Source organism: Bos javanicus, chromosome 9 (assembly GCF_032452875.1).
Source record: "Bos javanicus breed banteng chromosome 9, ARS-OSU_banteng_1.0, whole genome shotgun sequence".
Taxonomy (NCBI): Eukaryota; Metazoa; Chordata; class Mammalia; order Artiodactyla; family Bovidae; genus Bos; species Bos javanicus.
In genome coordinates this window covers 87515108-87533653 of record NC_083876.1, presented here as the reverse complement: position 1 = coordinate 87533653, position 18546 = coordinate 87515108, and the positions used below count along the sequence as shown (strand labels likewise).

Here is an 18546-nt window from a genome sequence, read left to right as displayed (position 1 = left end):
GCTGAAAATCACTAAAGTGAAAGTGAAGTCGCTCAGTCATGTCCCACTCTTTGCGACCCCATGGACTATAGCCTACCAGGCTTCTCCGTCCATGGGATTTTCCAGGCAAGAATACTGGCGTAGGTTGCCATTTCCTTCTCCCAGAGATCTTCCCGACCCCGGGATTGAACCCGAGTCTCCCACATTGTAGGCAGACACTTTACCGTCTGAGCCACCAGTGAAGTCCAAAGTGTTAGGCCCTCAGCCGTGTCCAACCCTTTTGTGACCTTATCAACTGTAGCCCACCAGGCTATCTGTTCATGGAGTTCTCCAGGCATGAATACTGGAGTGGGTAGCCATTTCCTTCTCCAGGGAATCTTCCTGGCCCAGGGATCAAACCTGGGTCTCCTGCATTGCAGGCAGTTTCTTTACCATCTGAGCCACTAGGAATCATCTAAAATCACTAAGATCTTGAAAAAAAAAAAAAGTATTACCTTAAAACCTATCATAAAATCATTAAATTGCTAACAGCATAGTAAGACATCCCCAGGCCAAAACTTAAGGGAAATTAGGAACCTGAGAAGGTAAATAAGTGCAAAAGCTACATTTGCCCTCTTAGTATCTGCCAATCCCTATATATTTACATGTTTATTTTTATGTTTTCAGGGATCAAGAGAGACAGAAATCAAAGCCCAGACCCATATACAATGGGAAGTCTGACAAGCATGGACCCCAAGACTACATCCTTAGAAAAAGTAAGAAATGTAAATAAGTCAGCCCCCAAGGGGTTACAGCATTTTTGTGAGTCATGCCTCAAACCTGAACTTGGAACAATGTGGTCCTGCCTGAAAATAGCCCCATCACCCAACAGAAGCAAATGCCAACATACAGATAATTTTAAGTGCAATAGTCAGCAACCCATCAAAGACAACCAGACATACACAAAACCAAAACACCTTGAGCAAAATATAGCAGAGCAGATTTTTAAAAATAGAATCAGACACCTGAAGTCTCCAAATATGGAATCGTCAGACTCAAAAGATAGAAAAACTTTGATGGCTAGGTTTAGAGGGGAAAAGAAAGACAAGCATTTATAAATCTGTAGGGTACAGGAAAAAATGAAAAGTTACATGGAAAATAGTCTAAGATAGAGATTAGAACTGAAAAATAAAACAATAGAACTAAGAACTTGGTGGATGAGTTTAACAGCAGGTTAGACATACCTAAAGAAAGAGTTAATGAACTGAAGATAACTCAGAAGAAATATCTTGAACAGAACAAGGAAAGACCAAAAGATGGAAAACATAAAAGATCAAGAAAAATAAAGCAGAATGAGAATGTCTATTATATGTCTGATGATAGTCACAGCAGGAGATGGGAAAGAGGATGTGGCAGAGGCCCTATTTGAAGGAGACTATTTGTTAAAAGGGCTTCCAGGGTGGCTCAGCAGAAAAAAAGCCACCTGCAGTGCAGGAGACACAAGAGACTCAGGTTCAGTCCTTGGGTGTGGAAGATCCTCTGGAGGAGGGCATGGCAACCCACTCGTGTTCTGGCCTGGAGAATCCCATGGACAGATGCATGCATCTGATTAAAAAAAAAAAAAAAAAATGATGCAAAATGCCATATCTACAGATTCGAGAGGCCCAGTCAATCCCAGGTAGTAAAAGAGAAGGAAATGGCAACCCACTCCAGTGTTCTTGCCTGGAGAATCCGAGGGACAGAGGAGCCTGGTGGGCTGCCATCTATGGGATCTCACAGAGCCGGACATGACTGAAGCGACTTAGCAGCAGCAGCAGCAGTAAAAGAGAAAAGAAGCCCACATCTTTTATAATCAAGTATAAAATCTCAAAATCAGCCAGAGGGAAAAAAAAGATTCCTTTAGGAAGAGGCCCAGAGGGCTTCATAAGGGAGTTAGTTCTATCAAACACTCAAAGAACATGCATGCATGCATGCATACTGAGTCCCTTCAGTCGTGTCCAACTCTCCAGGCGCCTCTGTCCATGGGATTCTGCAGACAAGACTACTGGAGTGGGTTGCCATGCTGTCCTCCAGGAGATCTTTCCAACCCAGGGATCGAACCCTTGTCTCTTATGTCTCCTGCATTGGCAGGCAGGATTTTTTTACCACTGGCACCAGCTGGGAAGCCTGAGTAATACTGGAGTGGGTTACCATGCCCCCCTCCAGGGGACTGAACCCTCATTTCTTAGTTTCCTGCATTGGCAAGCAGGTTCCTTATCACAAAGAGCAATTATTGCTATATTTTCTCAAACTCTTACCAAGAATAGAAATAGAGGAAACATCATCCCCAACTCATTTTATGACACCCACAACCTTGTTACCAAGTCTGACTAGGACGTTAAAAGAAAGAAAGGTTACAGATTCAACTTCCTCATAAATATAGATGCAAAGAGTCCTGACCAAAATATTAGTAAACAGAATTCAACAATATGTAAAAAACAGTGCACTTTGTTCAAGTTGGAATTATCCCAGGAATGCAAGTTAACAACGTTAGCAAAACCATGTTTGTTACATTTACAAGCTAGTAATCATTGTAATACGGAAAAAGTGTTTGATAAAATTAGGCATTCATCTCTTAGTAAATTGGAAGTATAAAGGAACTTTCTTATCCTGATAAAGTCTAGCTATGGGGAAAAACACCCAGAACCAACTACATAGTTAATGGTGAAACATTTAAACTCTCCATCAGATATTGAAAATGAATTAATATTGCCTATTCTCACCAGAGTTTTAATTATGAAAAACTAATTTTTGAAGCTTTTAGGAAAGAATGTAGGAGACTATCTTCATGACTTTGTAGAGAAGAAGAATTTCTTAAACAAGAGACAAAAATACTAATCATAAGGAAAAAATCTGTTCTGCTTACCTACACTAAATTTATCTTTACACCTGCCTGCTTCTATCATGTTTTTCTGGTTTCCTCTGCTTCCGTCCTGTTCAGAGAGCTGTGAAAATCCACAGAAGATGAAGATGCAATGGAGGATTCAATAGGTGGAGCTGAAAATGGTAAAACGAAGAAAACGAACTCACAGATACGGTAGAAGATAAAAAGGAAGATATATCTGGTGAACTAGAAGCCTCACCAAGGGCAGACCCAACCACCTCATTTTAGAAGGTTTTCCAGTCAATAACACTGTGAAGTTCCTGGTAGGCTTTCAAACAAAAGAGTTCAGAAGACCTTATTGCTGAATTCCCAGATGCTTCATTCCAACATTCTTGAAATTGTTCATTATAGATCCAAAATATCACAGTTCTACCTCTGAACATGTGTGTTTCTTCATTCCTTTCACCATAACTAGACAGTATTTTCAGTCTGAATTACAAAGATTCACATGTGAACTACGAAGATGCCAACTGAAACAAATTCTAAGATACAGTCTTCAAAAATTAAAGATTATAAAAAATAGGAATGCTTTGAATGTAGAGTGTATATATATATATATTCATATAATTTATATATATACATAATTAGGCATTCATCTCTTAGTAAATTGGGAGTAGAAAGGAACTTTCTTAACCTGATAAGTCTAACTATTGGGAACAAACAAAATCAAAACACCCCAGAACCAGCTACATAGTTAATGGTGAAACATTTAAACTCTTTCATCAGATATTGAAACTGAATGAATATTGCCTGTTCTCACCAGAGCTTTAATTATGAAAGACTAATTTTTGAAGCTTTATAGAAAAGAATGTAAGAGACTATCTTAATGACTTTGTAGACAAGAAGAATTTCTTAAATAAGACACAAAAATATTCAGTTCAGTTCAGTTCAGTCGCTCAGTCATGTCTGACTCTTTGCGACACCATGAATCACAGCACGCCAGGCCTCCCTGTCCATCACCAACTCCCGGACTTCACTCAGACTCACGTCCATCGAGTCAGTGATGCCATCCAGCCATCTCATCCTCTGTCGTCCCCTTCTCCTCCTGCCCCCAATCCCTCCCAGCATCAGAGTCTTTTCCAATGAGTCAACTCTTCGCATGAGGTGGCCAAAGCATTGGAGTTTCAGCTTTAGAATCAGTCCTTCCAAAGAACACCCAGGACTGATCTCCTTTAGGATGGACTGGTTGGATCTCCTTGCAGTCCAAGGGACTCTCAAGAGTGTTCTCCAACACCACAGTTCAAAAGCATCAATTCTTCGGCACTCAGCTTTCTTCACAGTCCAACTCTCACATCCATACATGACTACTGTAAAAACCAAAGATTTGACTAGATGGACTTTTGTTGGCAAAGTAATGTCTCTGCTTTTTAATATGCTGTCTAGGTTGGTCATAACTTTCCTTCCAAGGAGTGTCTTTTAATTTCATGGATGCAATTACCATCTACAGTGATTTTGGAGCCCAGAAAAATAGTCAGCCACTGTTTCCACTGTTTCCCCATCTATTTGCCATGAAGTGATGGGACCAAATGCCATGATCTTCGTTTTCTGAATGTTGAGCTTTAGGCCAACTTTTTCACTCTCCTCTTTCACTTTCATCAAGAGGCTTTTGAGTTCCTCTTCACTGTCTGCCATAAGGGTGGTGTCATCTGCATATCTGAGGTTATTGATATTTCTCCCGGCAATCCTGATTCCAGTTTGTGCTTCTTCCAGACCAGCATTTCTCATGATGTACTCTGCATAGAAGTTAAATAAGCAGGGTGATTTTAAATAAGCAAGGTAATATATAGCCTTGACAGACTCCTTTTCCTATTTGGAACCAGTCTGTTGTTTCATGTCCAGTTCTAACTGTTGCTTCCTGACCTGCATGCAGGTTTCTCAAGAGGCAGGTCAGGTGGTCTGGTATTCCCATCTCTTGAAGAATTTTCCACAGTTTATTGTGATCCACACAGTCAAAGGCTTTGGCATAGTCAATAAATCAGAAATAGATGTTTTTTCTGGAACTCTCTTGCTTTTTCAATGATGCAGTGGATGTTGGCAATTTGATCTCTGGTTCCTCTGCCTTTTCTAAAACCAGCTTGAACATCTGGAAGTTCGAGGTTCACGTATTGCTGAAGCCTGGCTTGGAGAATTTTGAGCATTACTTTACCAGCGTGTGAGGTGAGTGCAATTGTGTGGTAGTTTGAGCATTCTTTGGTATTGCCTTTATTAAGGATTGGAATGAAAACTGACCTTTTCCAGTCCTGTGGCCATTGCTGAGTTTTCCAAATTTGCTGACATGTTGAGTGCAGCACTTTCACAGCATCATCTTTTAGGATTTGAAATAGCTCAACTGGAATTCCATCACCTCTACTAGCTTTGTTCATAGTGATGCTTCCTAAGGCCCACTTGACTTCACATTCCAGGATGTCTGGCTCTAGGTGAGTGTGAGTGATCACACCATCGTGATTATCTGTAAGGAAAAAATCTGTTCTGCTTACCTACACTAAATTTATCTTTACACCTGCCTGCTTCTATCATGTTCTACCATATAATATATATATATTCTACATGTATACATATGCTTAACTTGAATTAGTCTTGGACTTCTGGTTATTGTTGGGCCTCACCAACTGCTAGAATCTTGGAGGCAGAAGATGCCAAAAAGAGATGAGTACAGAAAGTAGACTTCAGTACATCAAATCAGAATAAACTGATGTGAGTTGGACTTTTCAGGGAAATTTAAATCAGATAGACAAGGCTTCACCAAGAAGGCTCCCAAAGAAATAGACACTGAAAATATCAGTGGAATCTAATGAGTAAATAGTTCTTTTATACAAAGGCTGAAGTCTTTCCTAAACTTGATCTGATATTTTTCAGCCTGATGGGGATGGTACAGAGAAGCCACATAACCAGTAGAAGGCAACTCCTAATTAGATAACATCAGGTAATCAGAATCCACTATGATCAAATTCCCAAAAATGCTCAGCACTTACTTTCATTAAGGTAACAGATTTAGATTGTTTTAAACCATAAAATTTATCTGTGTGCGTGTGCATGGCTTACCTGAATTATTACTGTACTACCTAAACTGTGTCTTTAGAAAACTGAATATAATGTTATCATATATTTTCCTCATTCACAACACAAAATCCAATGAATATTTACCTGATAAGACATATTATATCCCCTGCCTTCAGCTGTGTGACAGAAAACAGTTGTGACTTTCTTCCTTGAGTAGATACAAATCCATTTTGATGCCAAGGATTAACTGATGTTGGAGTTATGATTATATTGTGGTTGTTGTGACATTTACTAAAGGGTTCTCATTTCCAGTAATGGTTATTTACATAATTTAAACCAACTCTCTAAAGTAAAAAAAAGGCAAAATGCTTAGTAAAATATAATTTAGAACATTTTCTTCTACATATTAATGAGCTAATCTGTAATTTCCCTGGTGGCTCAGTGGTAAAGATTCCGCCTGCAATGCAGGAGACTTGGGTTCGATCCCTAGGTTGGGAAGATCCCCTGGAGAAAGAAATGGCAACCCACTCCAGTATTCTTGCCTGGGAAATCCCATGGACAGAGAAGCCTGGCGGGCTATGGTCCATGGTGTTGCAAAAGGTGGACACCACTAAGCGACTAAACCACCACCACCAATCTGTGACTATAGGACATCATAGTTAAAAATCTAGGTGAAGGTTAGTACCAGTAGAGGTAGACCAGCAATCAAATGTCCAGAAAATATTTTCCAGTTGCCAAGAAACAGCCATGAGGCTGAGTTCAGACAAAGAGATGGTGACAAAAGTCAAAACCCCAGGGCCATCCAGGGCTTGAAGGTTTATGTTCCAACAGTAAGACTAAAATGTAATTAATCCAGCCCTGGTGTCTTAGAGCCTAGGATAATATCCTGTGAGCAATCCAAGGAACCATAGGACTTGATCTCATATTAAAGTTGTCCCAGCGTTACAAAGTTGCTCAACTTGTAGGTGCAGATGTGACTATTCCCTGGAGTAAGTAACATCTTGTTGTTGGTGGCTAGTTGCTAAGTCTTGTCTGACTCTTTTGGGACCCCATAAACTGTAGCCCATCAGGCTCCTCTGTCCATGGGATTTTGCAGGCCATGAAGTGGGTTGCCATTTCTTTCTCTAAGGGATCTTCCTGATCCAGGATTAGAACCACTGTCTCCTGCTTGGCAGGTGGATTCTTTACCACTGAGGAAAGCCTAACTATATCACCTGGGAAGCCCTAACCATATCTTAGGCCTCAAAAAAAATTATGAGTAATTTTCCAAAAGAATAACCAGTGTACAATAAAAAATAACAGTGTGTTCAAGAAAATAAGAAGTCATGAATAATAACTAGAAACTGCAGGCATCAGAAATAGACCTACAAAGATTTGAGATATTGGAGTTATCAGATCATGAAGCAGCTTCAAACTGAGACTAGTGTGTAGGATGTTTACAGGAAGTACCTTTGGGAACAAAACTTGTGGAAAGGAGAGGGAAGAAACACGATTGGACAAAAGACATCATATTTCAGTGTAAGCCTTGTATGATGGCTTAGCCAACAATAGGGCTTCTTTGGAAGAAAAATAGCCCGTCAGAGTTGTCCCCAACTAGGCCCAAATGACTGGGCCTTTATACTCCTAAGCCAATCAGTCATTGCATATAAACCACCCTGGGAAAGGCAGAATCTTGGGCAAAGCAAAGGTAAACCCTGGAATATGCAGACAGTTGAAGGCTCTTTGTTTACAACACTCCCAACAGAAGGAGCAACAAGTCTTTCCTTGAAGGGTGATCCAGATGATACATTTCCATGCCCATCACACTCTAACTCAGCAATCGCATGCATACCTCAGAGACAGTCATGCATGTGTATCCTAGAAATAAGTATTAAAATGTTATTAGAGGCATAGTTGATCATAGTCCTGAACTGGAAATAGCCCAGATCTTCATCAACAGTAAAATAAATATTGATATACTCATGAAACAGAATACTATACAGCAGCAAAAATGAATGAACTGCAGTCACATGCCTAACCTGAATGAATTTTACAAATAAAATGTTAAGCTAAAGAGCAAAGTCAAAAGAATATATGCAATAGAACTCTACTGTTTGCTGCTGCTGCTGCTGCTAAGTCGCTTCAGTTGTGTCCGACTCCGTGTGACCCCATAGACGGCAGCCCACTAGGCTCCTCTGTCCCTGGGATTCTCCAAGCAAGAACACTGGAGTGGGTTGCCATTTCCTTCTCCAATGCATGAAAGTGTTTAGGAATGCATATTGAGGTGATACATCTATAAAGAAAAGCACAGAAGTAATTCCCATAAAATTAAAAATAGTAGTTATGTCTGTGGGATGAAGAGGTGTGACTAGGAATATATGGATTTATGGAGTACTGGAAATTTATACTTCTTGATCTAAGTGATAATTATATGGATTTTTGCTTTCAAATTATTTGTTAAGCCATTCATCTATGTTTTATACGCTTTCCCAGCCATCATATTACATATCACAGACTTCTCTGGTGGCTCAGTATAAAGAATCCACCTGCAATGCAGCAGATGCAGGTTCGAACCCTGTGTCCATGAGGTTGCAAAGAGTTCAACATGACTTAGTGACTAAACCAACCGCTACCTTATGTTTCACAATTAAGGGATTTGTGTGTGTGTTTTGTTTTAATAAGAAAGCCATAGAAATGAATTGTGAAAAAAACCCCAAGGGTAGATCAACTGAACACAACTGTTAAGACATTTCACAGTCTCTTAAGTGAGACAGAAGGATGAGAGATGAACCATCTGGGGAAGGTGGGGCAAAAGTAGGAGATGGAATGAATGGATATAGTTAATTTGTCCTAAACATGCAGTAATCCTTCATGGAGCCAGAACTATAGCTTAGGTTTCTTAACTCCTAAATCAGTGTTCCTCCCTTCCTGCCCCCCAAGTACAGAGGTTTTGCTTTCTGAGGCAGGTTTCAGTTACCCAGGGTCAACTGTGTTCTGAATATATTAAGTGGAAAATTCAAGAAATAAGCAATTTATACCAGTAGTCATGTATGGATGTGAGAGTTTAACTATAAAGAAGGCTGAATGTCAAAGAATTTATGCTTTTGAACTGTGGTGTTGGAGAAGACTCTTGAGAGTCCTTTGGACTGCAAGGAGATCCACCCAGTCCATCCTAAAGGAAATCAGTCCTGAATATTCACTGCAAGGACTGATGCTGACCCTGAAACTCCAATACTTTGGCCACCTGATACAAAGAATTGACTCATTGGAAAAGACCTTGATGCTGGGAAAGATTGAAGGCGGGAGGAGAAGGGGATGACAGAGAATGAGATGGTTGGATGGCATCACCAACTCAATGGACATGAGTTTGAGTAATCTCTGGGAGTTGGTGTTGGACAGGGAAGCCTGGCATGCTGTAGTCCATGGGGTCGCAAAGAGTCGGAGACGACTGAGCGGCTGAACTGAACTGAAGTTTTAAATTATGCACCATTCTGAGCAAGATGATGAAATTTCATGCCTGTTCTGCTCCGTCCCCCTACCTACATGAATCATCCTTTTGTCCACGTATCCACCTAATTAGACACTTAGTAGCCTTTTAGGGCTTGGTGGCTCAATTGGTAAAGAATCTACCTGCAGTGCGGGAGACCTGAGTTTGATCCCTAGGTTGGGAAGATCCCCTGGAGGAAGGTGTGGAAACCCACTCCAGCATTTTTGCCTGGAGGATCCCCATGGACAGAGGAGCCTGATGGACCCCTGAAAGAGGAGCCTGGTGGGCCCCTGAGAGAGGAGCCTGGTGCACCCCAGTCCGTGGAGTTGCAAAGAGATGGACACTACTGAGCGACTAAGCACAGCACAGTTATCAGGTCAACTGATGAGGTATTGCTTGTCCTCAGGTAACCCTGATTTTACTTAATAATGACCTCAAAGCACATGAGTAATGATGCTGGCAATTCAGATATTCTCTTACTGTGTCTAATTTAAACTTTACCATAAGCATGTATGTATAGGAAAAGCTTAGGATATGTAGGGTTCAGTACTATCTGTGGTTTCAGGTATCCACTTGGGGTCTTGGATGGTTTCCCCTCAGGATTAGGGGGGACTGCAGTCAATGTCCAGGAGGTGAGATGTCACTTAGGGAGCCCTCAGATAAAGATAAGAATGACAATCGAAACAGAGGGAAGAGAGCAAGAAGATCCAGGGCCTGGCCCTGAGGATCTGGGGCATTCCAGGTGGAATTCAGGTAGGAGAGAGTCCTCTGCCCCTGGGAGCACCCACACATTTCACTCCTGGATATGTGAGGATTGGGAGAAGAAGGCAAGAGGGAGAACAGGGGATTTGGGGGAGACTGAGAACTCACCTACAGTACTAGTAGGGATCATGGTAGCTCATTGCTAGTAATGAGCAACTTCTTACACTTCACTAGCCAGGGGCAGTGGGAGCCCACATGGTACACATTTAATGAGATGGCCCAGTTACTAAATCAAAAGGCACTAGATGTGATGGGGGAGTGGCCACTAACACCTACCAGCTTTCCAGCATTCCACCCTGAACCAAACCCAGATGTCATCAGGTCAACTTTATCAAATGCATCAGCAAAGACTTTCGACACCATGCTACTCCCCACTCATGTGTCACAAAGTCCAGCAACCTGTTTAGTCAGTCAGTGGTAAATGAGAGAATGCATGAAAGGCCTCCTTAACTTTAGGTCCGTCCACCATTTGCAGAAACTAAAGGCAGTAGAGGGGCATGACTCAGCAGTTTCTGCAGCCACTGAAGTCCAGGGTAGGCATTCCTACTCTGGCAGAATGAAGGGGCTGCCTCTCAAGCCTTATCAGGGCAGCCTTGTCTCTGAGTGGGGCAGACACTCGGCCCCAACCACCGCTGGGTTGGATTGTCCTGAAGGGCTTTCTGAGCAGAGCACAGGGGGAGCTGCTGTTCCTGGAGCCTCTCCCAGGACAGAAAGTCTACACTCGACCTGGGGAAAGGGATCAGCTGAGCCAGATGGAGAGAAGCTCTGAGGGACTGCAGGGCAGTGAACCGACACAAAAGGCACGGCTCTCTCCTTCCTCTTGAACTCCTAACCATCCCCTCCAGGGAATGTGGGCTTACCAAAGGAGAGGGAAGAGCCTCTGTTCTGTGGCTTTTCTGCCACCAGCCCAGACCAGCCAAACCACTCTGGCAGATTCATTTAAGTGGTAGAGCCCACATATTCAAAAATAAATGCACACCACTGTGGTCTGCGTTTAACAGAAGTCCTGTGCTATCACACATGGAGTTTGCTATTGACACCAAAACCAACTTGCCTTGTATCGTGGCTTGAATGCCAAGGAGCCAAATTGCTCCCTAATTAGGTTTAATGGCCAAGTAATTCTAGGTCATGTCTATCCTTTAATGTTTAACTTGGAGGCATTTTTCTGGCTGCATCTCTATGTGAACTGCTTTTGTGTTTTTGCAGTTCCACTTCCAAATCTTGGCAAACGGGCCAAATGTTTTCCGGCTATGAAACCGCTAAGGCCAATTTGTGTCGTATCATCCTTGTTCCCTCCCTGCAATTTTGGAGGAGCCTTGAGCAACCATGTTAATTAGGCTCTGGGTGACACAGCTCTTGCAGTTGACAATGGGAACAACTCTGGGGCTCAACATTGGCACAGAGAACTTTTCCTTCCCACTTCCTCAGCCATCGCTTTCCTTTCTGTGTGGGCCTCTCAGCCATTTGTTGCAGTGTAAACTGACTCACTAGCAACAAGGGTGGGTGGGGGTTGGGGAGTCTGGGGGTGTTCAGCTGGAAAGATCTGGAATAGAGCAATGCTATCCCAGGTGAAGTGGACAGAACTTGTTTTCTGAGCCCCTCCACCTCTTCTGGGGTCCCCAGTGTCCTGTGCTGACCTTTACTCTCCCCAGCAGTACCCACCCAGATTTGATCCCAAGGATGACATCTCCATCAAATCCTTTCCTGTCCCCAATCTTCTCTCATCTGAATTCAAACTTACCTCTCCTTTGTCCTAGGACCATAATGTCTTACAGGAGTCCTGGTAAACCAGCCTTTTAAAATTAGTCATGCAGAAGTATGCATGGGTGTCAAAAGATGATGAAATGCAAAGATGAAGCTGAATTCCTTGCTTCTTATAGCAGAGGAAAGCTAGGCAGGTCTTGAGTGCTGCTCTTATATAGCGTTTTTGTCAGTGGTGTGCTGGCAAACCAGCCCTCTGAGAGTAGGGAGAAAAAGAGCACTGAATTATAGCCCTGGCCAATTTCCAGTGCTATAATATAGAGTCAGCACTCCTATCATGGCCTGACTTCAAGCTACTAGCAAGTGAACAAATGGCCCATAAAATTTCAGAACCTCTAAGACCTCCTCAGGCTAGTTCTTGCACACCACTTGGTTGGAAAACATGGAGTTGAGGCATTGGTTGGCTTCCAGGCATGTAAGAGGGTTAATATCATCTGTAGGAACAGTGTTACTTGGTTGAGACTGTTGTTGATTAGTTGGCATGCAGAGGAGCTGGAACTGGAATGAATCCATCTCTAATTGGCTGACTTGTTAAGCTTTTACTGAAATGAGCTGTCATTGATCCAATGAACAGGTTTGAAACAGCTGCATATGGGTACATAAAAATCTATCTGTTCCTAAGTCTGAGGAACATTTTTATTCTCAGGTGTTGAGCACATTAGATACAAATTTTGGCAAAGCTTGTATTAGCAGTGACTGGGACAATGAAAATTCAGTTAGAATACTAGCTTTTGGATGGCTGGCAAAGCCAAATAAAGAAAATCCCCACTAATGTTAAAATGGACACATCTTAATGTGTTTCCTGTCTTTTTCTCCTATTTCCAGTTCCATGAGCTTTCATGAATCTGGGACTGACTAGAGGACTTTTGTGCGGTATTTTCAGTTCATTTTGGGGAAACAATCTGAAGTTTCCTGTTTGAGATTAAATATGGGTCATTTCTCTTCCTTAGACCTCTGCCACAGATAAAGAGGGAACAGGAAATCCTCATCAGACACCATGTGTGACTGGTCCCCAGACAAAGTCTGTGTCTGACATCTAGTCAGCATGTCCTGTCTATGTCCTGCCCCCACCTCTCCTCCCCTCGCCCTCCATCCCACACAGGCTGATTCCCCGACCTGTGAATGTGGAACAGGAATCTTGTGAGTCAGAGCTGGCAGAGGTTGGATCGGTGCTCATATTTCCCTCAACTCACACTAGAATGGCCTACAATACTTATTTTACTGTTTTGTCTCTGTTAATTTTCAAAATGGCTTGCCCCTGGTCTCTATTGGCTGTTATCAAAGCCATCTCGTGTTTGCTTGGCAATGGTCGCTTTCTCCTCTCCAATTATACCTCCATCGGAGCCGCAGTACTGGCAGTGTATCCTCTCTTAGACTGTGTCCACCCACCCAGTGGTTAAGAGCAGGGACTTGGGTGCCAGAGTTTAAACATTAGCCCTACCTACCACCTGTATGCCCGTGTGACCTCAGCAAGTATCTCTTATGTAGACAAGGAAAATCCCAACAAGAGACTGTGAACTCTACACTCGGGGAAAATTTGCTCATGGTTGCTGGGAAGGGGGGGCTACATGTTCACTTTATTCCTCCTTGTAAAGAATAGAGAATGAGAAGTGAATCAACAGGCAGAGAAGCAGAACGGGGCCACATAGCTCTCGTATCTGGTCCCAACCATCAGGCACAGGTCCCTGATCCCAGGTCCCTGGTTCCCCACCAGCCACATTGATCCCTCTGTATCCTTTCAACCCTTGGGTCTTCAAAGCCAGTGGGCTTTTCTCAATGCACACACTACTTCTGATCTCTCAGGAAATGTTTAACTCTGTGGGCCATCTCCTGCCCTCTCTGTTATGGGTCATTCTTTGGAAAAGCCTGGAAAAGCCTTCTTTGTAGACCTGGAACTCAGGAACCAGCCCCCGCTGGGTCCTGGCTCCACCACTAGCTGCTTGGACAGATGATTTAGATGATCTGAGCTCAGCTTCCTTATCTGTAATATAGGGATGGTAATAGTGCCTGCTCCCTGTATTGTTATGATTCACCCTACGTAAAAATGACCTTGGATATAGAAAATACCTGGAAGGGCTTGTTACTAACCTGCCCTTCTTCCCTATACCTGTTCTTCCAAGTCCATTCCTCCCAGGCAGTTCCTCTCATCTGAATGTGCTCCCCACCAGGTTCTCTCCTCAGCCTTCTCTTTAGCAATACCCCTAGTGAGTTCATTTGTTTCCCAAGTTCCAAGCATCACCTTAAGCTGGTGACTCTCCAGTCAGTGTCTGTGGCCTGGATCTCTCACCTAGAAAGCTCCCTATCTTTCTGCTTCAATGTGCCACTGTTCATTCAAGCCGTAGACGCCCTGCACTACACTCAACAGCATCCCTTTTAAACCGGGTCCCCTCCCCTCACCTTCGTATGACAGTGTTGTTCTGATTCTTCCAGTCTGCAAATTGTTGCCCTCTTCTTCCTCTCCCAACATCTAACTTATTGCCAGAGCCCATTGTTCTTCCTTGTCTGTCCCTTGGATCCACCTCTTCTCTTGCATTGTGCTATCCCCACTGCCCCGCCCATTGTTACCGGAGCAGATCCTTACCCAGCTTCAGAGTGGATCTCCCCTCATTCATGGAAGTGCTTCTCAGCTGGCATAGTTGGCATCCAGGGAGGAGAGTAAGAGACAGCCCGGCTAGGAGGCTGCCTGGGCTTGGACCCTGTGTGGTATATTCAGTGTACATGGCATAGCCAGTGATACATGGCTTCCAGCATGGAGTGCCAGCTGTGTACCCCACTCCCAAATCCTAAGGTTAGGACAACTCAGAACATACACACACCCTTCCACACACATGCACACATATACTTCCAGGTGGCCTCTTTTGGAGGGAAGGTGGAGCTTTATTTTTGCGGGGGGGGGGGGCCTCCAAAATCACTGCAGATGGTAACTGCAGCCAGGAAATGAAAAGATACTTGCTCCTTGGAAGAAAAGTTATGACCAACCTAGACAGCATATTAAAAAGCAGAGACTTTACTTTGCCAACAAAGGTCCATCTAGTCAAAGCTTTGGTTTTTCCAGTAGTCATGTATGGATGTGAGAGTTGGACTATAAAGAAAGCTGAGCGCTGAAGAATTGATGCTTTTGAACTGTGGTGTTAGAGAAGACTCTTGAGAGTCCCTTGGACAGCAAGGAGATCCAACCAGTCCATCCTAAAGGAAATCAGTCCTGAATATTCATTGGAAGGATTGATGTTGAAGCTGAAATGCCAATACTTTGGCCACCTGATGCGAAGAACTGACTCATTTGAAAAGACTCAGATGCTGGGAAAGATTGAAGGCAGGAGGAGAAGGGGACAACAGAGGATGAGATGGTTGGATGGCATCACCGACTCAAGGGACATGAGTTTGAGTAAACTCTGGGAGTAGGTGATGGACAGGGAGGCCTGGCCTGCTGCAGTCCATGGGGTCACAAAGAGTCAGACACGACTGAGCGACTGAACTGAACTGGGGCCATTAGTACCCCAGCTGAGAGTCACTGAGCCTCTTCCAAGTCAAATCCAGCCCACAGAACCTCCTCAGACCCACCCCAAACACAGATCACTCAGAGCTCCCAAAAACCTCTCCCTGCCTGCCTGCCTCCTTCATCACCTTGTCTTTCTCAGGTCAACCATGCCCCCGCCCATCCTCAACTTCATCTTTGCCCCTTCCCTGGTCAGCAATAGTCCTTCCATCTTCTTAGCATCTTTCCTAGCGGTTCTGTATTCAGGCTCCTTCTGTTCCTCTTAACCTCCTCACCCTTACTATTCATATCCTAGTAATCCACCAGGCCTGGTTCAGCCTTCTGTAACTGCCTTGCCAAGATCCTGAGCCTTCTCAAAACACCTTATAATCAGTTCCGCCTGTCTCTTTTTTTACTGTCTTTCAGTTGTCCATTCATTGCCTTGTCTATTGAATCAGACACTCGGCTTTGAGGGCCACAGCCACTCCTGTCTGTAACCCACAGGGCTGCTATAATGAGTAGTAGTGAGCTCCTACACAGCTGCCCTTTTTTATTTCAAAATTTTGATCAAAACCTGACTACTTAATTCATGGCCGCACCAGCCTGTGATGTGCCCCCTGCAGAAAGATTTTAGCAGCCAGTCAGGACAGGAGCTGGGGAAAGCCAGCCCTTCAACAGTTTTTTACTGATGATCCAGCTTTTTACTTGGTCACAGTAAATGACAAGCTGACACCCAAGATAAATGATGTCTCTGTCACACACTAATTTGTTTGCATGATAGAAGTTGATGATGAAACTGACCTGCCTGCACTTATTTCTCTCCATGAGTCCCCCCAGCCACTTGCCCTCATCGTAAAAATACAGAAGGTGGGAACCGAGCAGCAGAGCCAGTGTCTTTACCTGCTTCCTCCTGGTGGACATCGGTGCTGTCTTTCAAGTCTTCATCCACCCAGGGACGAGCCTCAGCCCCAGGCTCCCCCTTCCTTCTCTCAGTGCTTCCATCAGCATTTTTAAAGATCCACAACATCAAAATGCAGATGACAGCTACCAAGACTGGAGTCAGAAGAAACATGGTGGTGAGACTGATCCTGAAGGGTGTCCATACTTCCCAGGCTGGGGTTTAAACAAACAGGGACAGGTGTGGGGAATGCTGGGAGATGAGTGAAGAGAGGGAGGGGTTTGCTCGGGGAAGGGACAGTGAACCTGCTGACTCCACGAGGACTTTGCCAAGGAGCAAAGATCGCAGCTGTGTGCGTCAGGGTGTGTTTCGGGTCTGGCAATGCATGGGTGAGTGCACTTTCTTAAACTGTGTGCTCAATCAATATATTCTTAGACAGTCATTGCCAGGATTTGAGGATATACTTTAAAGCACTAGATCTTGCCAGCCATGGTGGTATTTCATCTTTCTCCTGTAGATTTTCTCTGAGAGCAGTGTGTCCTCGACTGGCCTGATGCTAGGAGTCACTTAGTGTTGGCCCCTTCGAACCAACCTCCATGCCTGTTTTGAGCGGTTCCCAAATCTGGGATGTTTTCCTGCAGTTTTAGAGACTGGGCAAAGGATTGGCTATCTCAGGCCTCTCGTGCACATTTTGCCTTATATATATCTATATTATTTCAATTCTTTTCAACCAGCATGTACTAGTTTTTACTATTTCTACTTTTTTTGTGTGATAAGATATAATAATATAAAATTTACTATCCTAGCTCTTTTTAAGGCTCCAGTTCAATGACATTAAGTACATTCACAGTGTTGTAAACCCACCACCACGCTTCTAAAAACTGCTTCATCATCCCAAACAGGAACCCTCTAACCGTGAAGCAGTAATTCCCCACTTTCTCTTCCCACAGGCCCTGGTAACCTCAAACCCACTTCCTACATTATGATTCTGACTGTCCTAGGAGCCTTCTGTAAGTGGACTCATACAGTATTTGTCTTTTTGTGAATGGCTTGTTTCACTTAGCTGAAAGTCTTCAAGATTCATCCATGTTTTAATACAGATCAGAATGTCGTTCTTTTTTATGGTTCAGTCGCTCAGTCGTGTCCGACTCTTTGCGACCCCATGAATCGCTAGCTCGTACTATATATTTTTATGGGGGCTTCCCCAATGGCTCAGCAGGTAACAAGTCTGCTTGCAATGCAGCAGATGCAGGTTTGATCCCTGGATCAGGAAGATCCTCTGGAGAAGGAAATGGTAATCCATGCCATCATCCTTGCCTGAAAAATCCCATGGACAGCGGAGCCTGGATGGCTACAGTCTATGGGGTCACAAAGAGTCAGACACAACTGAGCACTCGGCACAGCACATGTATTTTTATACTTAAAAAATAGACACTAAATAAATGTTACATTTACAAGAAGACCATTACAATACAGTGCAATAAGTGCTATACTAGACAAGTATGCCTGGTCCCTTATTCCATCTGAGACAGGAAAGACCCCACAGAGGACATAGCTTCTACTGTCTCAACAAACTCAGTGTGACCTGGGACAGTGCAATTGAGGGAGCTTGCACCAGAATCTAATCTATACACTCTCCCTTGAGAAACTCTTACTGCAAAAAAAAAAAAAACAAAAGTCAGCTGACCTAGGCAGTGTGTTGTGTAGTGACATGGTTGCTTTGCCTGGATTTCCATTCTGCTGTGTGCTCATGCCTCACTTCATGACTGGTGATCAAGAGTGGATGGATTGGTCAGTCTGCAAACCGCACTGGGAACATCCTTACTTTAGAGAACATATTTTCCCAAGACACACATACGAGTCTTTACTTCCAGTGCTGGTGGTGAATCTAATTATCCCTGTCCTTGAATCCTTCTGCTTTAGTAACATTCTGCAAGTGTATTTGCAGGGTAAGTGAAATGAGGTGAAAGAGAACTTTCCAGGAAAGAGACTTCCCGGCATTGAGTGAGGCAACACCATTTCTAATGATTCACACAAACAACCTGTCATCAAGCATTTCTATTAAGTACTTATTTAACAAGTGTTATATCAAGTATTCACACTAAAGGCTTAAAATAGGATGTGCTTGGGACTTCCCTGGTGATACACTGGTTACAGCTCTGCACTTCCACTACCAGGGAAATGTTCAACCCCTGGTTGGGAAACTAAGATCCCACATGCCACGTGTTGTGGCCAAAAGATAAACAGACTCACAGATTTAGAGAATGAACTTGTGGGTGCCAGGAGGAAGGATGGAGAGGAGT

At 43.5% G+C, this 18546-nt stretch overlaps 1 protein-coding gene across 2 annotated transcripts in view; it reads right to left on the bottom strand.

Moving 5' to 3' along the window:
* Nucleotides 1–16511, bottom strand: part of IYD (iodotyrosine deiodinase) — a 61411-nt gene extending 44900 nt beyond the window's left edge. The window contains exon 1 of one of the 2 annotated variants that reach the window (XM_061428301.1): nt 16246–16511. In XM_061428301.1, coding sequence (XP_061284285.1) covers nt 16246–16417 — 172 coding nt within the window. In that variant the 5' untranslated portion in view covers nt 16418–16511. The remainder of the gene's footprint in view (nt 1–16245) is intronic. The other variant, XM_061428302.1, reaches the window with a different exon arrangement.
* Between the last annotated feature and the right edge of the window lie 2035 nt (nt 16512–18546).